Source organism: Dreissena polymorpha, chromosome 6 (assembly GCF_020536995.1).
Source record: "Dreissena polymorpha isolate Duluth1 chromosome 6, UMN_Dpol_1.0, whole genome shotgun sequence".
Taxonomy (NCBI): domain Eukaryota; kingdom Metazoa; phylum Mollusca; class Bivalvia; order Myida; family Dreissenidae; genus Dreissena; species Dreissena polymorpha.
This window is the reverse complement of record NC_068360.1, coordinates 69,470,347-69,496,869: the sequence shown is the minus strand read 5'-3', so window position 1 is coordinate 69,496,869 and position 26,523 is coordinate 69,470,347. Positions and strand designations below refer to the sequence as shown.

The 26,523-nt window shown below is 36.2% G+C and overlaps 2 protein-coding genes across 3 annotated transcripts in view; both read right to left on the bottom strand.

Annotated features, from left to right (window-relative positions):
* LOC127833333 (uncharacterized) overlaps positions 1-26,523 on the bottom strand; it is a 333,207-nt gene that overhangs the window by 225,864 nt on the left and 80,820 nt on the right. The window lies entirely within an intron of this gene.
* Positions 12,618-26,191, bottom strand: LOC127835781 (probable 28S rRNA (cytosine(4447)-C(5))-methyltransferase). Its single transcript, XM_052362217.1, is given in 10 exon segments — positions 12,618-12,625; positions 15,764-15,891; positions 16,169-16,266; positions 18,258-18,470; positions 19,428-19,567; positions 20,743-20,775; positions 20,778-20,879; positions 21,349-21,530; positions 23,402-23,521; positions 26,016-26,191. Coding segments are annotated over 10 exon segments (1,200 nt in total).

Sequence of the window (26,523 nt, the reverse complement as noted above, 5' to 3'; positions counted from 1 at the left end):
CTGACACGTAAAGCTTGTGCTTTGTTGGCAGCGTTAGTTGGCTGTTAACAGGTTCATTGTGGTTATCTCCAACATCAGTCTGTCCGTCTGTCCTAGCCACTATTTCCTACACCATAAGCACTAGAACCTTGAAACTTAAACACATGGTAGCTATGAGCATTATGTGCGACCCTGCACTATTTGGAATTTTGATCTGACCCCTGGGTCAAAAGTTAAAGGGGATGGGGTGGAGACGGGTCAGAGATTTTCACTCATTTTTAGCTCGACTAATATATATGAAATATATATAATGGAGCTATTCTGATCACGTCAGCGTTACCGTTAGCGTGCACATGTTAAAGTTTGTGTACTACCCCAAATATTTTCTTTGTCCTTTAACAAATTACTTTTATATTTTGCATACATGTACTTCTTTACCAACATGACCCTTATCTATAAACAAGAGCAGACAACTGTATCAAGCATTTTGACAGGATTATTGCCCCTTTTACACTAAGAATATGCATACACTGTCACTCCAATATAACGCGGATGACGGGGTCCAAGCCACGCAACAGCGTTATAAACGGAAAGCGTTATAAGTTTTGAGCTAATTTATTTAAGGGGCTATAAAAACAGGTAAAGTATAGCCTATAATATAGGTCTTGTGTATCTTCATGCTGTGTTGTCAACCGCAAATACATGCATGTAAACCGAATCGAGCGATAACAGTATAACTACCGCTTTTCTAATGTGCACATTTATCCGATAATCCAATATAATTACATCACTTACGAAAAAATAATGTTTAACATTTATGACAAGAAATATGTTTACGAACTTCGTAAACAAATTCATATGCCTACGCCATTTTTCAGAAAAATTAGTACAGTGCATTATGGGACACAGCTTTCATTGGACGAGCGAATTTAAATTTAGATTGAATGCAATACGATGCAATACGATACATGTACAAAGAAATGTTTTATTGCGTCATACGCAGCATGTAAAAAACGTGCTTTCCGTGGACTTTCTGATAACTGGCAAAAATTTAAGTGCATCTCTGTTAACTATTACACTGCGTTAGCATGTAAATAAATCGTCAGGATTTTTAACCAGGTTTTCCAAAGGAAAAAAATGGTTATTAGATTGGTGAATGCGGGCGGGCTGGCGGAACAAGCTCGTCCGGGCCATAACTATGTCGTTCATTGTCAGATTTTATAATCATTTGGCACATTTGTTCACCATCATTGGACGGTATGTCGCGCGAAATAATTACGTCGATATCTCCAAGGTCAAGGTCACACTTTGAGTTCAAAGGTCAAAAATGGCCATAAATGAGCTTGTCCTGGCCATAACTATGTCATTCATTGTGTGATTTTAAAATCATTTGGCACATTTGTTCACCATCATGGGACGGTGTGTCGCACGAAAGAATCACGTCAATATCTCCAATGTCAAGGTTGCCACGAATAAAAATAGATTTTTTTTAAAAACAAACTTATAAAGGGGGTTAATTTTGTTTGTTCATTTCAAAAGTTCAGTTTGACTTTTCTCCCTATCAGATTTTTTTTTCACAATGAAAACCTGGTTTTGTGACAATTTTGTCCCTTGTTAAATGTATTTTTCGTATACGTACTGAAACATTAAACACACACAAAGATAACTTTATTTATCAAGCATGTGTAGCATATAATAAACAATAACACACTTACACAGCCATATTTTATACCAGCGAAATACAATACACGATAAATACGGAACATAAACAGGAAATAGTTTTAAATAACTTTAATTTGATAATTATTCCGCTTGCACTTGCCTTATTGAAATTAGCGCATCGAACCGCTCTGATAGGGAATACATGTAATAAACACCGACTCGCTTGTTTTCACACCTTTATTGACATTACACAACAGATTAACACCAATTAGCTGTCGAGTGTCGTTTAACCTCTAATCGATTAAAATCAGTTAAACGGGCGGATAAAGCAATCAAGCTGTGATCGCCAGCTTCTTTGAATTTATGAAAATACATGAAGTTGCATAACATGGATTTGAATCAGAAATGGAAGGTTGGAGAAAAAAAGGGATCCAAGGATCCCCCGCGTTATATTGGACACAGCGTTATAACGGACCGCACTATATTGGAGTTAAAGTGTATTATTGATAAATCTATGTTAAAGTTTGCATACCACCTGAAATATTTTCTATGTCCTTTGACATATTGCTTTCATATTTTGCATACTTCATAACCAACATGATCCCAATCTATAAACAAGAGCAGACAACTGTATCAAGCATTTTGACAGAATTATTGCTCTTTTATACTTAGAATATGCATATTTTTGATAAATCTATGTTAAAGTTTGCATACCACCTCCAATATTTTCTATGTCCTTTGACATATTGCTTTCATATTTTGCATACTTCTTTACCAACATGATCCCCATCTATAAACAAGAGCAGAAAACTGTATCAAGCATTTGACAGAATTATTGCCCCTTTTATACTTAGATAATTGAACATTTTGCTTAAATTGCCATAACTTCTTTATATATGATCACATTTGATTCATACTTTGACAAAACAACACTTACCTGACATACCACAATGCACTGCACCCAAACTATCCCCCATGCCCCACCCAAGAATCCCCCCCCCCCAAATTTTATTTTTATAATTATTTTTAAAACTTCATCTTTTAAATTACCACCAACCCACATAAACCACCCCTCTCCATGATGGCTTACATTAACCTGTCAAGCACTCGAAATCTCTTAAGACAATAGTTACGGTCAATCTCAACCATGCATGGCCGCATTACCAAACCTGGGGCGCCCCCTGGGTCAAACATGCGGCCTGGGAATACGCGTCGGCCTCTGCCGCACCATTCTTCACCAATTGACTTCAAATTTATACTAAAGATTTCTTATGACAACACAGTGTCTCGACCATCCATGTTCACATTACCCACCCCAGGGCCCCGCCCACTTTGGTGGTAAAGATCCCAAGCTATTTCAGCATAATTAAAATCCAAGCCATTTTTGTGGTCAAGACCCGAGCTTTCTCACCATAATTAAAATCCAAGCCAGTTTGGTGGCAGAGACCCCGAGCTATTTCAGCATAATTAAAATCCAAGTCAGGTTAGTGGTCAAGATCCTGAACTATTTCGGTATAATTAAAATCCAAGCCAGTTTGGTGGTCAATTTTTGTGGTAAAGACCCCGAGCTTTCTAACCATAATTAAAATCCAAGCAAGTTTGGTGGCGGATACCCCGAGCTATTTTAGCATAATAAAAATCCAAGTCAGTTTGGTGGTCAAGATCCTGAACTATTTCGGTATAATTAAAATCCAGGCCAGTTTGGTGGTCAAGACCCCAAGCTCTTTCAGCATAATTAAAATCCTAGCCAGTTTCGTGGGGGAAACCTTGAGCTATTTCAGCATATTTAAAATCCAAGTCAGTTTAGTGGTCAAGATCCTGAACTATTTCGGTATAATTAAAATCAAGGCCAGTTTGGTGGTCAAGAACCCGAGCTTTTTAACCATAATTAAAATCCTAGCCAGTTTCATGGCCGAGACCTCAAGCTATTTCCGCATATTTAAAATCCAAGCCAGTTTGGTGGTGAAGATCCTGAACTATTTTGGCATAATTAAAATCCAAGCCAGTTTGATGGTCAAGATCCTTAGCTATTTCAGCATAATTAAAATGCAAGCCAGTTTGGTGGTCAAGAACCCGAACTATGAGCATAATTCAAATCCAAGCCAGTTTGGTGGTAAAGATCCCCAGCTTTTTCAGCATAATAAAAATCCCAGCCAGTTTGGTGGTCAAGATCCTGAGCTATTTCAGCATAATTTAATTCTAAGCCAGTTTGGTGGTCATGACCCCGAGTTATTTCAGCATAATTAAAATCCAAGCCGTTTTGGTGGTCAAGACCCCAAGCTATTTTAGCATATATTTTTTCGGCATAATTTTTTCTTACCCAATTGTTTTCGTACACACATTTTTTTGTACCCATTTTTTTCTGTTTTTTGACTGAATAATGCCCCCTTTTATAGTTAGAAAATTGAAAATTTGGTTAAGTTTTGTGTTCAGGTCAACTCTTATAGTATTTGTGTTAAGGTCTACTCTTATCCTAAAGTATCAAAGCTATATCGTCTACTTAATGTTATAAGTCATGTAACTGACATTTTTAAACATTTTATTTCTTTCCCATTTTTGTTTTTTTATTAAGGCAACATACATCAACTGTTTAATAATAATTATTAAGTCTACCTTTTTGGTAAAAATAATGTTTTTTTAACCAAATTTTCAAAATGGACATTACGGACACATGTCATTTGCTGAATGTAAAAAGTAGCATAACTGATATTTAGTTAAATTTTCAGGAGAAGGAAAAAACTGCTTTATTGAAATAAAATAGGGATACTAACAGAGTAAAACAAACACATGGGATATTTTCAGATTTGAATACTGGTATTTTACGCATCTTTAGGCAGTTCTGTGTACCAAGGATAAATACAATACTTAAACATTCATGTACAATGCACAATACTAAAAACCTGAATTGTAACTGTAATGTATTTCAGATTCGGAGATGTCTGTGTTGTTTCTAAGGTCATGTGAAAAATTAAGTTTATATGTTTATAGGTTTAAAATTGCAAATTGTCCTCTTACTTGCCCTTGTATTTCAAGATAGAATACTTTCCTTCCCAGAGGAAAGAGATCTGGGTTTGAATCCCAGTGGGGGCTTCAGAGGATGATTCATTTTAAGAAAAATAAATATATTTGCTTTACTTTGTCTATAACTTAACCAAATAACTCTGACAATGCCTTTACAAGTATGCAGTTTTTGATAATTCAATTATGCAAGAAACATGTATAATTTTAGGGTAGACTAAGACAGCAAACTAAGAATGGGCATCCAGTTTAGTTTTTTAAGTCAAAACAACAATAAATGCATATAGGAACACATATTTAAATTAAAAATGCAACAATCAGAGGACATAATCAATTAAATAGTAAATGACTACTTTAAATATTTTTGAGCACTGTTTGTTTTTTAGAGATTTGTGAATATGCCGTTTAATGTTCTTCCCATTGAACTAATGCAATATGTGCTATGGAACTGGAATCATATAGTGTTGGAAAGCTAATGTTTCACGTCCAGAGGGTCCTTGCTTCCTGAAAGCTGAAAATTGTATATGATCTCCCCACTCATTCCATCCCGCGAAACCCTTAAGGTGTCGCAAGTCTAGTATTAACATATGGAATGAGTGATGTATTGGACGTCATCATTGATGACGTTCAATCGAACGAATGATAAAGGGGGCTAAGTTTCGTTAAGCTGAGGCATATAGTCGCGATTTGGGAGTCTTGAAAACTGGCCGAACACGTTTGCTGAAATTTGACATGTATATGGACAAGAATGCGATCTACCTGTTGGCGTAGGCGTTATAAATGGGAAAAATCAAGTTTTCGAGTATTTTGTGTTTAAATATTTTTTCTGCGAAACACAACGCGCGTAAATAAACATTGTGACGTAACGTCATGAAATGCGCTTAGGCTAGCTTCCATCTTGTTAAGAAGCTAAGTTACGCGTTATTAATTCAATATAATAGCCTATACAGTTAGGCGTTAAATCTATAAACAACGACGTAATAATTGTGTTTAAATATCAATACGAAGTACACATGCATGTCTTTTGTGCAGATCGAGTGTGGTTGTTTAGATATTCATGACATAAATCTATGTTATTGTGTGCGACGAGTTGAAGAAAGGTTTACACGGCGAGGCTTTCCGAGACGTGTCGGATAAATGTAAGTACACACTGGTATTAACATGGTATTCTATTATCCGATAATATCTTTAATATACATGATAATCATGAGACAAATACATTATTAATTTAGGGTTTAATTATTGAATCAATAAATAAACGTGAGCAGTAAATCAATTGAGTATTAACAACACGCTTACCTTAATGACGAAAATAATCCAATATAATATAACAATTACAATTATGTATGATAAACACACAATCCGAAATACGTTTTTGCATTCGTTGGATGCTTTAAACAAATAAATAACTGTTAAAAACATCCAGAGAATTTAACTTAAAATTGTTTGTTTTGACAAATAAATTACGTCACACAACATACGTCATAAATTGCGCAATCAGTTGCATGCAAAATAAAAGTACGGAAAGCCGGTTTTGAGAAATGTTTATATAGAGGAGCAAAATAGTATGATATTAACAATAACAAACGATAGTGTGGTGACGGACTTCTCAAAATAGCATTAATTGAAATAGTTTCATGTATATTAAAATCTCTGTGATATCTTTGGTTACCATCATCAAATACACAGAAAAAATAAAATACAATGTAAGTATCACGTGTACTTGAATTTGTCCGACGAGTTGAAGAAAGGTTTACACGGCAAGGCTTGCCGCGAGCAACACATCATTAGCAGCATAAAGTGCGTAACAAATAAACAAAATAATCAAACATAATTATAATTTCACGTCGCACATTAAAATATCTATTGCAACTGACACCGTTTTGTAGCGAAATTTGATGACTCAATTTCAGCTTTAACAAGAGTAATAAAAAAACTTAATTTAGTATAAACGTCACGCTTACATAAATGACATCGTTAATCCAATGTTTGTAACAATAAGTTGACTACTTTAATCCAAAGTTTATAACAAACAATTTGAAACGATATGCACTTTCACCTTTATTAATCCATGTCTTTATCGAAACTTAGTTCAAACCACACAATTGTATTGTATTCCTTTCTATGTTTACATTTATGCATGATGAACACACAATCCGAAATACGTTTTGCATTCGTTCGATGCTTTAAACAAATAGTTTACAGATAAAAAAACACAACGACATGTCCTTAAATTCCAGAGAGTGTAAATAAAACCATTGTGTTTCGTCACCGAAATGACGTCACACAATGTACTGCGTAGTACATTTCGTAATATAAAATCAAAGCGCTGATTGCATCACAAAATGAATTCAACACTATCTTGAACGCAAAGCTATAATGATGTTTCAATAAAATACACAGAATTTTGTAGACACAGAAAAAGGCTTAATGCTAGTCGATAGTGTTTAAGATGGGGATGTCCGACACACTGCAGTTGTTTGCTCTTTTCACGTTTTTAATATTATAGTCATGGGAATTGAAGTTCTACTTTTTAAGGTAGCTAATCGAACGGCCTCGAAACAATTAACATATCTGCGAGTATTATGGTTACTATCATGTGATATGTATATTAATTTTTTGCGAGAACTTTGGTTACCATCATTAAATGCACAAAAGAAATAGGTTTTCAATTTTATTTCATCTCCCCACTCATTCCATCCCGCGAAACCCTTAAGGTGTCGCAACTCTAGTAATGAGTTATTGCAGATGATGCAGAGTTGTCACCATCGATAACTTTCGGTTTGTTAAAAAGTTTTGGGTAGCTTTAATAAATATGCGTATTTATTAAAATGCATATCCTGTTATATTTTTATAGATAAAAATCAACACCCGAAAATGTCCAAGAAGTACTACTATACGTTTCTTTATAATGAACATGAGGACTGAACCACAGGTACTTGCATCCCATTCCCCACCCACCCATATATATTCTTTATTTAGAAAAAAGTATGCAACACAGCTTCTGAAGAAAATAACATTGGGTCCCGATGTTCGTATGTCCGTCAAAGTCACAAGAAAGTTTTATTAATTTTTCTTGACATTATTTTTCAAAAATGAGTTATTGTTTAGCCGAAATATGATCTATCAACTGTAAATAATGTTTTCATACTTCAAGATTTGTACTGCAAGGAATGCAAATAAATTTGTCACACCTCAGGTTCTGTTGATAAATGTGCTCAGGGCCCTCGTTTAGCCATTTTTGGGGCCGAATTTCGGCCCCATTCCCACCTTCAAATAGTATACTTTTCCCCCCTATTTCACCTAAAAATTCCCCCCTCTAAAACAATTTTTTTTTTTTACTTTAATACCTATGTTGCCAGCTGGTATCTTCCTATAAACATTTGATTAAATGTATCTTTATGTAAATTACATTAGAAAAGAGCAATATTAAGTGTTGAATGATTGGTGAAAAGATGTTGTAAAATTTCCCTTTTCGCCGAAAACGACGTGAAATTCCCCCCTCTAAGGGCCCCGGCCCCGATCCCCCAATGTGTAGCAAGGGCCCTGGTGCTCAATCGGCTCTATGTATTTGTTCCAAGGGTTATTATTGTCTTCACATTTATATAGCCCTCTCTGTTTATTATATATCAAAAACATGTTATTGCTGTTTCACCGTAAAATAATACAGACAACACATTCCATAGAAATTTTCATTTGAACTTAAACTGTGAAAAAGAGAGAAACAAAATAATATGTGCAAAAGTTTACACCATTTTGTTTTGAATACTGTGAGTCCTTTACGAAATTTTAAAAATAAAATACTATTTGAAAATATACAATTACATAGTTTAAAAGTTGTGTTCTATATATAATTAATCTTGCGAGTAAGTTATATACAGTCAGCAGAGTTATTCTACTAGAACAATTTAAATCCTTGCTACATGTGCTATTTAATTCTTTATACGGCTTTCACTTAAGAAAATGTTTAATGAAATAAATCTAGGTTTCTAGGTATATTGTGTCTTTTACCTCAATATTTTGTTGGTGCTAATGTGAAGCCAATGGACATGATACAAAACCTACGAAGATTACCGCCATACATTGTCACATACAAAATAATTATCACCTAACCCATGCGTTTTGAGAGAAAAATATTGTTTAACTCTTTATTATATAAGTAAATATTAAGCATGTGAAACAAGGACGGGTTATTTTTAACTCCAAATGTATGATTTGATCACACCTAGAAGAAGAAAACACCAACATGTTACACACCAAATATTGAACCCCTGACCCTTGCGGTGTCTGTGTTGTTAGGGATTATCAAATACATTAATCTATATAAATCAGTTGACCCCTGAAGCGCAAACAGTTTTGACCACGGAGACATGCTTTGAGGAAACTTAGCAAAGAACAACTATATGGTTGGCACGCAACGCAACAAACCAATGGGCCTTGCGGTTTCAGAGAATGATTATATTATTTATATTTATAAGCAAAACAGAAATCCCTTGGGAAGGCAAATTTTCTGCATGATTTGAACAAACTTCAAAGAGAACCTCATAACGATGTTACACACCAAATATTGTAGTCATGACTCTTGTGTTCACTTTACATATATAAACACTATAACTCTCTCTGAATATTAAATGAAATGCAGCACATGTTTTTATAAGTCTATTACTCACTGTTTCTTAAATAAAATGTTAACATTTTATGTACTAGAACTTTCACTACACAAATATTGGATCAAGATCAATTCAAGCGCAGTCTGATCAGGATCCAAAGTGTTCGCTTAACATCTTCAGAATTACTGACTGAATGATAATTATGTTGAACAGTTTGGATCCTGATCAGACTGCTCTTTTGGAGCCAAAATGGTCGCAATCGCCCTAAGGTCCAATTTTCTGTTATGTGACTCATTTTTTCTCATGATTGATACAAGTTATCGTGGTATAATCATATTATCAGTATCATTTTTGTCTTAACTCTAGTTATATCAATTTATTACATAATATTTTACTTTTACTGTGTTTTAATAGTGTAGCTGGTATTGTTTTATTGCTTAAGTTCCTTACAGCATTATTATTTATATCACACATTTTTAGATCATAAATCCTTTAATAAATGCTGCATAATATTATAAATACCTCTTATTTTTATCAACTTTATGTACATATATATGTTTTGTGCAACGCCATTGAATATAATTATATAAATAGGCGTTTCATCAAATTAGCAAGTTTCAAGTTATATAAAGCAAGTCTGTTGTATATTGAATATTATTTTTCAGTGTGCATATTCCACCCATGGATGAAAGTTACAAAGTTGGTTGTTATTTAAAGCTATTAAACAATTTAAAAAGTTTTCAATTCTTTCTTATTTAAGTTAAATGCATGCTATATTTGTTTTAAACATACATATGATTAACACTCAACAAAAGTTTAACGATCACTATAATACACTACACACCTGGCGTGGTTAATGGTCTCTATTGAAGCAATATAGTATAATACATGCGAAAGGTGCTTTTAAATATAAATATATATAAAAATATGTTTATTATTTTTATAAAAAGCTTCTACAACAGTGTAATTAGATATATGTAACACTTTAAGCTTAATGCAAGTATACATAAGGTTAAATTGGCTTAATTTTAAATTTTCAAAAAAAAAAATCAGTTTAGACCGTTTTATTTATATTTTTTGGTAGACTGCTCACTTTTCGTGATTTTATTTTTATTTATCCCCCCGACTCAATTTTTTTGAAAAATTTCCCGTAAAACAAATACAAAAATGCTGGCCTAATCATTAACCTTAAAAATCACGTTAATCGCCTAGCATGATCGTAACAAATGATACAATGTTTGAATAATTTAGATGTTGTTTTCAAACTATAAACCATTACTATTCTCCAGTAATTCCCCGATGAGACAATTCCAATTTCGAGATTGAACACCCATATATTAGTTATTCCTTTTATTATATGCTATATTAATCTGTCAAAATGTCTGTCTTTGAATGCTGTTAGTCATTATTGAAAGAGACGCTTGGCTAATGCAGATGTATAGTTTCATATGTACATCGTAGATGACAAACCAAGAACAGAATATGCAGTTATTGAAACCCGTTTGCGATTCTGTTACTTGAACTACACTACAACAATCTTAGGTAGCAAACTTAGCCGATCGATCATTGTCCGTATTTTCGGCCCATTACTGAAGTAGTTTTCAAGTAACAGTACTAGTTTTACTTGTCATTTGCTTGCGCCTCGTGTTTTATTTGCTCTATACCACCGATCCAAATGCCAAATTTCATAAATTTTGGCGACATTTCATACTCAGTAGCGGTGGCCGCCGGACTGAATTAATCTGAAAAAAATAATTTTACCAGCTCATTCAGAGTAAGGAAAGGAAAAATGACACATTCGTTTAAGTCACTTCCAAACAGCTTAATGCTGTATTTTTGTATTATAATTATTTTACGTAATATTAACAACACACGCAGTAAAAGATGTATTTCTAGGCTTAACTGAAAGTACATGTTTGGTGAAAAAGTCTGGAGCGGTGCAAAATTCAAACTGCGGGCGCACTAAAAAAAATAAGCATACTGTTATTTGGCTTAAAAATCGCTTTATGTCTTTCAATATGACGAACATCTTATTTATTTGTTTTGGCAAAATAATTTAAAAAAAAAGTATATCGGATATAAATGTTACCAGTTGGTACAGATTATAAGATAGAAATAAACCAAAATACAAACTAAAAGAGAAAAGTCCAACAGGGAGCGAAATGACAATAAAGACGTGCCCTCATTACCTATACAATGAGTAATGATCATTTGAAAATTATAAAATTATAAAGAGTAACATGTTGTTATAAAGGACTAATAGAGTTTTGATTTTAAAAAATGTAATAGATTTTTAAAATAAAGTACTATCATGTGCATGTGCACATGCATGCACTGTATTTAAACAAGCAAAATAATACAAAAGACTAAATAAAAATGAGCCGCGCTCTGTGAAAAAGGGGATTAATGCATGTGCGTAAAATGTTGTCCCGTATTAGCCTGTGCAGATAGACGAAACTTAACGCCTAAACTAGTTTCTTTGCAAGGAGGTTTTTATTTCAAAGAAAAATATCATAATAGTGGAAACTTTCGTCTTTGATTAGCCTGTGCGGACTGCACAGGCTAATATTTGAATACAATTTACGCACGTGCCGTTAGCTCCCTTTTCACAGAGCACGTCTTAAATAGAAAAATTGTTTATTGATAATCATCTATTGATGGTGGACAAATAACAGCGCGTTCAAAGTCTTTTCATGCGTTATTTGACCTTTCACCACTCAAAATGTGCAGTTTCATGAGATGCAAATCATCAAGTTGCTATCTTCAATATTGCCAAATTTAGCCCTTGACCTTTGACCTTGAATGATGACATTGACCTTTCACAACTCAAAATGGGCAGCTTTATGAGATACACATGCATGACAAATATCAAATTGCTATCTTCAATATCGCAAAAATTATGGCCAATGTTTAAGTTTGACGCAGAGAAACAAACCAATATACAAACCAACAGACAGGGCAAAAACAATATGTGCCCCAGTATAGACTGGGGGGACATTAATAGCCATTTTTGTATGCTTGAATTACCTCCGTTTTATAGATCAGTTATTTACATCCATTTATGAAAACTAAGCTCATCCAAGTCCATTTTCTGACTGAACGTTGGTGTAAAAGCTTAAAAATAAAATAAAATTTCACAGGCAGACTGTGTAAATAACATTGTCATAAGAACACCAATTACTCTTTGTCATTACTGCAAAAGCATCTTTTTTCCAGTATTTAAGACTATTCCCGACAAAAACAGACTGTTTTCACTCAACTGTATTGCAAAAAAGATTGTCTTTCTTCATATCAAACACTCAACCAAAAATGCACACTTTACTCCTATTTCACTGAGAATTCATGCTTTCAGAGTTCTGAAAGAGACACACTTTAAACGTCTCCTGGAACCTTTTGGACACCTTTCAAACCTTTTTAAACACTCTGCCCATGCTTATATATATCTTACTTGCACAGCAGATACCATTTCCAACATGTCTGGACCTTACTATTTCAGCATAATTAAAATCCAAGCCAGATTGGCGGCCAAGACCCCAAGCTCACTTTTGCTTTTTTGTTTTAAGAAAGTCCCATTCTAACAAAAATCTACTTAAGGTTGAAAGTGTCGTCCCTGATAAGACTGTGCGGATTGCTTAGGCTAATCTAGGATGACACTTTACACACATGCATTAAACCCCCTCAATCTATTAAACAAACAGTTGTTTTCTGTATCTAATGCTTTTAGTCATCCCGTCTAACATCTTATGATGCTCGTATGCTTATCTCATGATCTCAAAGCTTGACTACATTTTGAAAAAATATGTACTTCCATTTTCTTTTGCTGATTATGCTCATGATTAAATTAGTGTCCTCATATCACTTTTATCCAAAATAAACCTTTGTCGTAATGAGAAACACATGTCTATTTTAAAAGAATAAACAAACACAAAACAATCCTTATAGCGCATATATTTATATATATGCCAACACAATAAAAAACTTTTTGTTTAACAAAACAACGTTAACAACCATTGTTTAACGCTATTTTTTTTTCAGGTGAGCGACCACAGGACCACCATGGCCCTCTTGTTTTACAACGCGCTCAGTGTGATTTGTTATGATCGATATTTCCAACTTGCATTGTGTTGTGCATGTGTCGTCTAAAAAGCTGATCGCCAATGAAACCATTGAAATTGTTTTATACTAGTATATCACGATCAATATAATTAAACTGGACAGCAAGTAACACACCATAACGAAAAATTAAACGATCACAGGATTTCTTTGCATAGTACAAAATTGAGTTGGAATCCTTTTCAAAATTCCACTGCAAGGTTTCAATCTATATATATATATATTACACATTTCTCACTAACGTGCTATTTCGAAAGCTTTTAAAGAGACTTTTTAAGAAGTCATGCTACAACTATGTAGACATGTTAACAATATAAGCAAGCCATGTAAGAAGTAAAAGCGCACGACTTTTTAAAAAGATATGAAATTTAAGTGGCTACCAACATGTGTATAACTTACCCTCTATTCCCCCAAGTGTATAATTGACCCTCTATTCCCACTTGTGTATAACTTACCCTCCATTCCCCCATGTGTATAACTTACCCTCCATTCCCCCATGTGCATAACTTACCCTCCATTCCCCTCTGTGTATAACTTACCCTCTATTCCCCCATGTGTATAACTTACCCTCTGTTCCCCCATGTGTATAACTTACCCTCCATTTCCCCCATGTGTATAACTTACCCTCTATTCCCCCATGTGTATAACTTACCCTCCATTTCCCCCATGTGTATAACTTACCCTCCATTCCCCCATGTGTATAACTTACCCTTCATTCCCCCATGTGTATAACTTACCCTCCATTCCCCCATGTGTATAACTTACCCTCCATCCCCCCATGTGTATTACTTACCCTCCATCCCCCCATGTGTATAACTTACCCTCCATTCCCCCATGTGCATAACTTACCCTCTATTCCCTCCCCCCATGTGTATAACTTACCCTCCATTCCCCCATGTATATAACTTACCCTCCATTCCCCCATGTGCATAACTTACCCTCTATTCCCCCATGTGTATAACTTACCCTCCATTCCCCCCATGTGTATTATTTACCCTCCATTCCACCATTTGTATAACTTACCCTCTATTCCCCCATGTGTATAACTTACCCTCTATTCCCCCATGTTTATAACTTACCCTCCATTCCCCCCATTTGCATAACTTACCCTCCATTCCCCTCATGTGTATAACTTACCTTCCATTTCCCAATGTGTATAACTTACCCTCCATTCCCCCATATGTATGACTTACCCTCCATTCCCCCATGTGTATAACTTTCCCTCCATTCCCCCCATGTGTATAACTTACCCTCTAATTCCCAATGTGTATAACTTACCCTCTATTCCCCCATGTGTATAACTTACCCTCTATTCCCCCATGTGTATAACTTACCCTCCATTCTCCCATGTGTATAACTTACCCCCCATTCCCCCATGTGTATAACTTACCCTCCATTCCCCCCATGTTTATAACTTACCCTCAATTCCCCCATGTGTATAACTTACCCTCCATTCCCCCATGTGTATAACTCACCCTCCATTCCCCATGTGTATAACTTACCCTCCATTCCCCCATGTGTAAAACTTACCTTCAATTGCCCCCATGTGTATAACTTACCCTCCATTCCCCCATGTGTATAACTTACCCTCCATTCCCCCATATGTATAACTTACCCTCCATTCACCCATGTGTATAACTTACCCTTCATTCCCCCATGTGTATAACTTACCCTCTATTCCCCCATGTGTATAACTTACCCTCCATTCCCCCCATGTGTATAACTTACCCTCTATTCCCCCATGTGTATAACTTACCCATCATTCCCCCATGTGTATAACTTACCTTCAATTGCCCCCATGTGTATAACTTGCCCTCCATTCCTCAATGTGTATAACTGACCCTCCATTCCCCCATGTGTAAAACTTACCTTCCATTCCCCCCATGTGTATAACTTACCATCCATCCCCCCATGTGTATAACTTACCTTCCATTCCCCCCCTGTGTATAACTTACCCCCCATTCCCCCATGTGTATAACTTACCCTCCATTCCCCCATGTGTATAACTTACCCCCCATTCCCCCATGTGTATAACTTACCCTCCATTTCCCCCATGTGTATAACTTACCCTCCATTCCCCCATGTGTATAACTTACCTTCCATTGCCCCATGTGTATAACTTACCCCCCATTCCCCCATGTGTATAACTTACCCTCCATTCCCCCCAGGTGTATTACTTAACCTCCACTCCCCCATGTGTATAACTTACCTTCCATTGCCCCATGTGTATAACTTACCCTCCATTCCCCCCCATGTGTATAACTTACCCTCCATTCCCCCATGTGTATAACTTACCCTCCATTCCCCCCATGTGTATAACTTACCCTCCATTCCCCCAACGTGTATAACTTACCCTCCATTCCTCCATGCATATAACTTACCCTTCATTCCTGGAATGTTGTTGGAGAACTTCTTCAATTTTGCCACAAAAAACCCATCAAAATTATGTGTGTGTGGGTAGAAACGTTTTGTCAGCATCCGACTCGGAAGGAACCGGTGCTTCTCAAAACTGGAAACAATGTCAATGGTTAAAATGCATATTGTTTGCATTAAATTGCATGTCTTTTGCAAATATAGAATGTACTTTTTGTAAAAAAGAACATTCAAACTGTCTGCATTTCTTCATTTTTTCATTTGTGGGGGAGCAAACTCACACAAATCCACAAAAATTAATGTCCCAAAATAAACCACTACAACAATTTAATTTATGTGTGCACATGTTGTATGTTATCATGACAATTTGCCGTGCAGATAATGTTTCATTTCTTACAGGTTATGTAACTCACTTGGTGAATCCGTCCTTTCCGAAGTCAAGACCGGTTGGTACCAGTTTCACATTGCGTTTCTTCAATGCGTAGTCTACCACCCATTCATTCTCCTCCACCTACAAATGACCAACACGAAACAATAGAGCCATGCTCTGGGAACACATGATAAACCCTTTGCATGCTGGTAAATTTGTCGTCTGCTAAAATGTCGTCTGCTGAATTTCTAAAATTAGCCATTTCTTTGATTTTTTTTTCAAAGAATACTATCAGAATAGCAAACAGTTTTGATCCTGATGAGACGCCACGTTCTGTGGCGTCTCATCTGGATCCAAACTGTTTGCAAAGGCCTTCAAAATTCGGTTCCAGCACTGAAAGGGTTAAATGCATGTGAGCCAAGTGTTGTCCCAGATAAGTCTGTGCATTACTGCATATGCTAATCAGGGAAAAAACTTTCCGCGTTCATGGTAAAGTTTTTTCCCCAATGAAGCCTCTTCTTATTGAAAATCCCGTTAAGGCAGAAAGTGTAGTTCCCAATAATCCTGTGCAGACTTCTCATGCTAATTTCGGACGACACTTCTTGTGCATGCATTAAACCCCATTTTCCCAGAATGAGGCTAATTTATAAAAGATTTTCATCTGAATTCTTGCAATAACAAGAAACCGTCGGAGATGGGTGATGCTCCCCAAAGGTTGTTTTTTTTGTCACAATATTGCACTATATATTCAGATAAAAGGAAACGTCTTGAGAGTACAGTAGTTTGGGGGGACAATAATTTTTTTATAGAAAATTCAAAGGGCCATAACTCTGTGAAAAATCATCCGACCAGAACCCGCTGATAATATGCACATCTCTTGGTAGTGAAGCTACCAATAGTTTCATTGAATTTCGGTCATTGGTTGCTGAGAAATAGCCCGGACAAAAATTGTGCATGGACGGACAGACAGACGCACACACGGACAGACGAAGCAGCGACTAATTTTTGGGGATCATACTTAATGTGTGATGTTAATGAATTAAGCGGTTTGACAATAGGAAAAGCTTTTGCTATAAGCATCAATTTCAAATTAAGTTTAAACAGGAAAATTAAATAGATCGGTATTTTACTTTTTTTATGGTAAAAAACAGATCTTTGGTACATTCAATTTGACTGTGGAAAATAAATTTTTGAATTAAGGAACAGTTTTAATATTTCTCAGTAGAATACTCCATTGAACGGTCAGGGCTCATTTTAACCAAGGTCCTAAGGGAAAAGAAAAATTATTAATTAAATTCAATTTAACAAGTCATTGGCTATTGTGTGTAAATGGCTTTAAAAAGACTTAAGCATCTTACATCCAACTGAACTATTTAACCCACAATGTGTAATGAATGACCTTGTCAAATGATTCATAATCTATAAATGCGCAAAGAAATTTCTTATTATTTGCCAAAACATTTGAATTTTAAAGTGTAGTATGAAAATGCAACTGTACTATGAATATCTCTGAATCCAAATTAAGCTTCTTTATATTTTCATTTTAACAAGACTTATTTATACGATAACAAAGGATTAATGAAAATATTTTAGACATTATATTTACCAAAGGAATGCCTCTATAGTTAGAGGGAATAGTATATTAACCATTTCAATAGACTGGAACAATAACGGCTTCTGTCCAAGACTCTGGGTAAAGTCCCGAGTTTCAAATATAATTGAAAATATGAGTCTTGTTCTGAGAAAAATGGTCTTAATGCATGTGCATAAAGTGTAATCCCAGATTAGCCTGTGAAGTCCGCACAGGCTAATCAGGGACGACACTTTCCGCCTTTACTTGATTTTCGGTAACGAGGGACTTCCTTGAAACTAAAAATACTATAAAAGCAGAAAGTGTCGTCCCTGATTAGCCTGTGCCAACTGCACAGGCTAATCTGGGACGATACTTTACGCACATGCATTAAGCCCAGTTTTTTCAGAACGTGGCTCATATGTACAAGACATGATGCAATCAAATGCTTGCAGTCAATTAAAACAGCTGCACCATTTCCTGTAAGATACTTCTTTTGTTTTCACATAGAAAAAATGACTTTAAATACTTCTACAATTGACAAAGCAGTTTTCTCCCTTACCAACACAGAGCAGGTTGAGTACACAACATAGCCCCCAGTCTTTGACTTTGCAATACAGCAGTCTATCGCTGCTAGTAGAAGTTCATTCTGCAGTTGGGAACATCGCAAGATATCCGCCTCGTCCTTGGTGACCTTGACCTCTGGGTCCTTGGAGATGACCCCTGACCCACTGCAGGGAGCGTCCAGCAACACACGGTCAAACCCCTTCAGGATCTGATTATAGATACATGATTCATAGAACAGGGGTTTTAATAGACACTTAAATCATAGAACAGCGGTTTACATGGACACATAATTCATAGACAACGGTCTTAATGGACACATAATTTATTTTTAGTAGTTTTAATGGACACAATTCATAAAACAGTGGTTTTAATTGACACATAATTCATAGAACAGCATGGCCAGAGGTTTTATTTAACATATAATTCATAGAACAGCATGGCCAGGGGTTTTAATTGACACATAATAAAAAAAGGCAAGGCCAGGGGTTTCAATCGACATACAATTTAAAGAACAGCATGGCCAGGTGTTTTAATGGACATTTAATTCATAGAACAGCATGGCCAGGGGTTTTAATGGATAAATACTGCATATTTCAAATGCAAGCAAAATGCTCATTTTGGATTCAAGCAGACAATCTACTCTGCATCTTGATTTTTTAAATGTACAACTTAAGCAGTACATGTATGATGTTTTTTTATTAAGATCTTTTAACGTTTTGTACAGTATTACAGTATCATCACAATTGTCAATTAACCTACTCACACGTTTCTTTGTAAGCTGGTTTACCACTACTAAACACCCAGTAACTGGCATAAGTTCATGACCATTGCTCACAAATATTATGTAACCAGACCGGTAACCAAACCCCCAATCATAGGATTGTAGTCCAGTGCTGGGCTTAATGCATGTGCATTAAGTAAAGTCTGAGATTATCCAGTGCTATTGGCACAGACTAATCAGGGACAACACGTTCCGCCTAGACTGGATCGTCCTTAAGAAGAGATTTCCTTTAAACGAAACATACCATAAGGGCGGAAGTATTATTCCTAATTAGGCTGTGTGGACTGCACAGGCTTATCTGGGATGACGCTTTACGCACATGCATCAAGCCCAGTTTTCTCAGAATGAGGCTCATGTGATGCGACACCAGGCCCTGGTCCATACCTCAGGCAGCCTCCTGCCGTCCACGTCAGAGATGACTGTGTTGGTGATCCCCATACGATGCACATTTCCTACCACCGCCTGTACACGTTCCTTGTTGGCGTCGTTAGCAAACAGCATGCCCATGTTACGCATCAGAGCAGCTGGCAAACGAAAACAAGCGACCATCATCATATAGTGGACCAATTGTTAGCAAACAGCAATCATGTGTTACCCTTCAGAGCAGCTGGAAAATAAACACATGTAATACATAAGAGCAGCTGGTAAACAAAAAGATTAGACCATGCAACCAGATTTTTACACTAATGCCAAAAAATTCATCAACTTTTCTGATGAACATTTTCAATTGAAACCGAGGAAATCACCTGACAATAGAAAGATTCTCATAGCAGTCTTTCCGAAAATTGCCCACATTTTACAGGACATTTGGTCTGATAACCTTTGACATTTTACCAGACCGAAAAACATTATACCAGACCAATAAACCTTTAACCAGACAAAGCATATTGGGCAAATTTCGTTAATTCTAAAAGGTAAGACAATTGGACTAACAGATACTGTCGGTGTTCACATTTTTTCCCAGTTACAACGAGACAATAGCTTCAGCAAAGATCATTGCTGTTACATTTGTGAAGAGTTCTTGAAAAGAGGTCAAAATGCTGTGTGGCCTAAGTTTTCCCGCTTTGGCGACGTAAAATAACAAATGTAGGGAACCAGATATGCTGATTTTCTTATCAGACCAATGAAGGTGCAGTTCATTGCCTCACTGTTAGCATAATGATCTCGCGAGATTATGAGAGTACACAACTGTATGAATATTCATAAGTTTGCTGCGCTATTTTAAGAATAATGTTTTTCCAATTTTTTGTGTTGAGGGAAAAATGTTTTAAAGGAGACTATGTAAACTGTTTTGAACGTGTTATCAGGTAAAATATTAACCTCTACGCGGATCAAATATTTACCGGACATTTGGTCCTGTAAAGACAGAAAATCTGTCGGACCGGCAAGCATTTTACAAGACATGTCATGACATACCACCGTTATGATAAGGCTGTCATGCCAGACCTGAGACGTGTTTAAGGTGTTTGAAAACTGTCTCCAAGCATGCAGGCCAAATCACATATAGATTGCCGTTGTGTTGTGGATATGGTGTCCCCTTAGTTACCAGATCACTGGCTCAATCCCCTGGGAGAATTCTTTATATCTCCCCCCCAAAAAAAACACCAAGATTTGATTCTACCCAGAAACGGACGTGTTAGCGTTTATATAAGCCTTAGGTTTTCAATGAAATTGAGCTAAAATAAAGGTTTAAACTGACCTATATACGTGGTCTTGCCCCCGGGGCTGAGCACATGCCAAGGACTCTCTCACTCTCCTGTGGGGCTAGGGCCATCACAGGCAGGAAGCTGGATTCTCCCTGTAGCATGTAGTGACCGGTTAGGTGCTATGGGGTGGTAGGTACTATGGGGTGGCACCTTGAATACGGGGTTACATTGCACTGAGTACGTAGCTCATGGGTTACATTACACGGATAACAAAGCTTTAATTGAAATGAAGACGTAGAATACATGAAAGATCAAGTCATAGTTATAAAGTTCAGCATTACAAAAAAGATCTTTAAATTAGAAAATTGTGCATTTTTTTAAAGTAATTATTTCTTGTCGAACTTAAGCATGTCACTTCTTGAACTGCATGTCGCCGTGGAATAGTGGATATGGCGTCCACTTATCGACCAGGAGGTCAATGATTCTATCCCCACTGTGGGAGCTTTCTTTTGATCTTCCCAAAATACACTAAGTACTGGTTCAACCCAGGAAACGGACTCGAGAGCTTTTCAATTAGCCATGGGCTTTTCATTCAATCTAGCTAAAATAAAAAGCTCTATATATAAAACTTCAATACCTTAATATCAGCATGTGGCACTCACCTATGGGCACCAGTGAGTCATACACAACCAGTCCAACCTTGGACCACTTCCCTATCGGGTCCAGATTCACGCCTCGGTTGATCAACGCCTGTGCAAGGTCCCTACGCCGTGTCTTCAGTGTGTTTATGCGTATCGTGACTGGGCGCGGCACCTCGTTGGACTCCAGTAAAATCAATGATCTTCAAGCAAACACAGAAACAATGTCAGGGGTTTTAATCTTATGTTACATAGTCTGATAAAAGTGCTGTTTCAATTTTTTTTAATTTCAAATCATGCAGTTTTACACTTAATGAAACTAACACCAGTGTTCTCACTTCCCAAATAAGCTATTAATGTGATGTTTCTTCCTAAATTCAGAAGGCAAGGAAATTTTCCCAATGAGAAGGGAAAACCCTGCATGTAAAACAGCACTGAAATATGTTTTAATGTGTTTGATGCTTAATTTAAAAACACAGCCAGGCCTTGAAGAATCCACTCGACCACTCGCATATGCGAGTGAAGTTGACGGTCGGGCGAGTTAAGTTTGTTAAATACTCGACCGACCCGGCAAGTGCTGTTTTTCAAGTTGAGAAATAAAAATTCAGTTCTAGAACTCCTGCCACATCGATACAAATTGCGAAAAAGTTTACAAATGAACAAAAAATAAGTTAAGTACACAAAGAAACTGCACTTTCGTTTTGACAATGAAAAATTACGTCACGGGCACAGAAAAATAATTATCGAAATTGGCTTCGCTCTTTTTGTAGGTGTCAGTGCTCTTAGCTAATTGATTAAAAGTTTGTTTTTTTTAAACAGTTAAATTTATTCGTCATTCAGTGAAGAATAAAACTTAACTTTAATGTAAATATCAATAAAAAAATAATACATAACTGGTTAAGTATTTTTCACTTATATTTAATTAAAAATAAACAGAACCAATAATTATTAATAAACAGAAAAATTTGTGATCAGAAGCCTTAGTCAAAATTTACCAAATTATAACCACTTGTCAATCAAGCGTGTGTTTCAGTAAAAGTTTGTCTGAAATATTAAAACTCGGCATGGAAAAAGGTTCTATTTTAAAATATCTGCAAGTTGGTGGAGACAGGGAACAGAAAGAAATGCTATCAAAACGAGAAGCGCAAAGTATTAAGAAAAGGAAACAGGTGCAGAAATCGTAAGGAAAGCAAATAAAATCCATCAGATAATGTAGTTAATTTGTTTGCAGTTTAGTGTCACTATGTTACGTAGGTTAAAACGGTTCTGGTTGATCATAATTATAAATACAGATATATATTTTTTTAATGCAGGGGGAGTAAATTGAATGGAAGGGCGAGTGGATTGTCAGGCCTACTCGCCCTGCAGGGCGAGTGGATCTTGAAAATTATTCAAGGCCTGACAGTTTACTTGTTCCAATCTGTTTTTAATGCTTTTGGCAGGATCTGTAAACCAACGCACGCTCTAACACAAACATTTACTATAAGAATATGCAAGTCAGCATTTTCTTCTTTGCATTCACAAACAAATAATATATTAAACATTGTATCATTCAAGTATGAAAACGTCACATATACTTCTTTTCCACTAATTATTGAGAATCTGTCACTTCATATCCCCAAATGAGTTTTCACAATGAAAATGTCAGTGAATAAAACAACTGTGCGGAATGGAGTTGACTGGTCATAAGAGATCTCTCAGTACATGTCATAAGGACATTCATTTGTAGCCACAACAAAAGAAAGGATACCCACTCAGGAGGGCACAGGTGTAGATCAGAATGCAGCAAACGCACCCAAAACTCAAATATATATAGGAGTCGTGTTCTGAGAAAACTGGGCTTAATGCACGTGCATAAAGTGTCGTCCCAGATTAGCCTGTGCAGTCCGCACAGTCCAATCAGGGACGACACTTTCCGCTTTTATTACATTTTTCTTAAAACGAAGTATCTTCTTAGCAAAAATCCAATTTAGGCGGAAAGTGTCGTTTCTGATTAGCCTGTGCGGACTTCACACGCTAATCTTGGACGACACTTTACGCACATGCATTATGCCCAGTTTTCTCTGAACACGACTCAAATATATAGGTGCCTACCTCTGAGGGGAACAAGCTGATGAGTTTCTCCATGAGGTACTCATTGTAGCTGTAGTAGAGACACAGGTCCTTGAGGAGAGTGCTCATGTACTCAGAGCGGCTATTGAAAGTGAGACAAATAAGAATGACAATCAAACAAAGTACCCTCTTCAGACATCGGATTTTATAAACTGTTATTTAGTTAGAGACATTTTTTCTGAATTAACTAAGGGCATTGAGCATTTTGATCCAATGTTTATCTCTTTCAGTGCTGGAACCAAATTTTGAAGGCCTTTGCACACAGTTTGGATCCAGATGAGACGCCACAGAACGTGGCGTCTCATCAGGATCCAATCTGTTTGTTATTCTTATAGTATTCTTTGAAAAAAAATCAAAGAAAATGCTAACTTTAGAAATTCAGCTGACGACATTTAAGCAGACGACAAATTACCCAGCATGCAAAGTGATATATAAGTTAAACAGATACAAATATTTATCACTCATCACTCGATATTTGTGTCTAGCTAAACAACGTTAAATTCACTTTTGGCCTCATCATGGGCATGACTGAACATTTTCCCCTCAAACTTCCATGCCAAAGTTTGATTAAGATGAACAATATCGTTTTACAGTAATCGGTAACTCGTTTTACGACATCGGATTTAGGAAGTATTTCAACTCGGTAACAGTCTAATATCGTACGGGTATGGTTAAGTTTATTTACCGTACCCAGACTACATGTTAGTATTCTTAAGAGCACCTGGGGTACATGTAATTAGTACCCGATCCGTCAATGACCAAACGAGCACTAGTTAGACACTATGTCCTATATGTCAAAGCAACCTTTATACCGGTATGTGTTAAGTATCCACTTATTTGGTACACAATCTTATTGACTGATAATTTTCTCCAGCAACGTCACCAGAATTCGGCAAGCTGTCTACCACAGTAGGAAATTCTACAATGAACGAGGGACACCTGATGCCCCAGCCAGAAAAGGCGCCTATTCTCAAGTACTTTAACACACCGTGCAATCGACTAACGCATCGTCTGCGGTTAATCCATCGGCTGCGTAGCTGTATACATGTAGGGTAAAAGCGGAGTATAATTATTTCCATATTCTTTATATTTTACGTATTGAATTGAGCAGTTTTGTGTGTGTTCTTTGAGAGCCTAAATAAAAATGCCTTTGTGAACGTAATCCTTACTTTCCTAACTGCTTACTTTTAAAGAAATCCGTTAGAATGTGGTCAACAATCAAACAAAATTCACCATTCTTTCTGTAAAACTCAAATTACACATGATTTAGACCAAAGATAAATATGAACAACATTTTATTAAAATATTTGATCATTTCTCTTCGGTAATTCCAAACCACAGCATCCCACATCAGCACACAACATTTGTTATCAACATTTAAATTCAAGTGGAGTTGGAAAAACGGCTCAAGCCAACGGCCGTGGTTACTTATAAGATGGTCATGACGTCGTCTGCGAAAATACAATAATGCTCAAGCCATCGGCTGCGGCATTGAAAATTGGCAAATGAGATGTGGACATGTTGTTTTCTCAGAGTGAGGCTCATATATATGTTGGTGCCAGATAATAGAACACATTTAAATTCACTTGTTGCTGCGCCACTCTTTAAAACATTATTTTCTATAATCACTCGTGAATTAAAATCGATATTCCACCAAATCCAACAAATATCTTCTGTACATTGCACTTTGTCATAAAAACTAATACAAAATTACTTCATGTGACAATGCTTTATAAGATTATGCTTGTACTTTATTTAATAAACATTTGTGGAAATATTTACAAAAATGACTTACCTGAATGGTCTTTCTGACCTGATCCAAGACTGAAATCTTCACGAAGTAAAGACACACCTTCGCATTGGACCAATGAAATCACACGTGTGTTTAAAATGTCAACCAGTTGCAATATATATAAACAAAGGATTCAGGTGCTGGACACTTAGTTTTGATTCATGTAACGGCAAGAACGGAAAGAATGTTTTTCATGTATTTTATTGAATTTTGGTACGAGGTCCGTGAACTTTGCAGGGACAACGCCTTTACTCCGTGAACATTTCAGTCCTGAATTGGGTCAGATCCATGACGATTAGGTCATGTAAGTTGTGTATCGTATTATTTCTTAAATTCGACCGAGTATTTGTAAAAAAATATTGCAAGATATGTACTTATCCAGAAACCCAACTAATTTCTACGTTTAATGAGACCGAGTTTTGTGGAAATCGCACAATTTATAAAGTAATGTTGTTGAAAACGATGCACCCAGTTCTAGGGTCATTTTGAGTAGAATTCCTAGTAAATAATATTTGATAGTAATTGGTTTTTCAGAGATGTTGATTTTTCGTTATAACTTGATTATTTTTCATTAAAAATGATGCTTTTACTAGTTAATATCATAGCCACACGCTAACCACATGTGCTTTAGAGAGGAATTTCAAGGTTCTTACCTGAAAAACAAATATATACCTTTAAGGTATTTTGACTTCAAATTAGCACTTGAAAACCAACTAAGTATATTTAACGTTTTGAGACAGTCATAGTTTTCAATTGTTGTGCATTATAACCTGTATGCAATTACGGGAGCTGCATATTTACTAGGTAATTGAGGAGAACATTCGCTGTGGCAAGTTTCCCACCAACCTGATGAGCATGCACATCAACTTCTACTGGTACAGAATGCTGCTTGAGGACACTAGTCAAGGTGCCCTGAGTGTGGAATGTGCATTGACGGGGCTCAGGGCGTATGTGTACCATATAGTGCTACCGATGGGTGAACAGATAGTCATTGAGTACGGATGGACACCTCATAATAGCTTCAGGAAAGCTGGGGTAATTATGTGTAAAATTGGTTTATTTTCACTAGTACTTCTACATTACTCAATAACTCAGACGTTTTTTTTATTATGAAAAATTAAGAAAAGCTGCGGTAATCATGTGTCAAATTTGTACATTTGCACCAGCGCGTCTACAGGACTGAATGACACATTTTTTCAAGTTACTAAAGTTGGAAAAAGCTGGGGTAATCACATGTCAAATTTGTACATTTCAACCAGTTCTTCTAAAGTAGTCAATAACTTACATGTGTT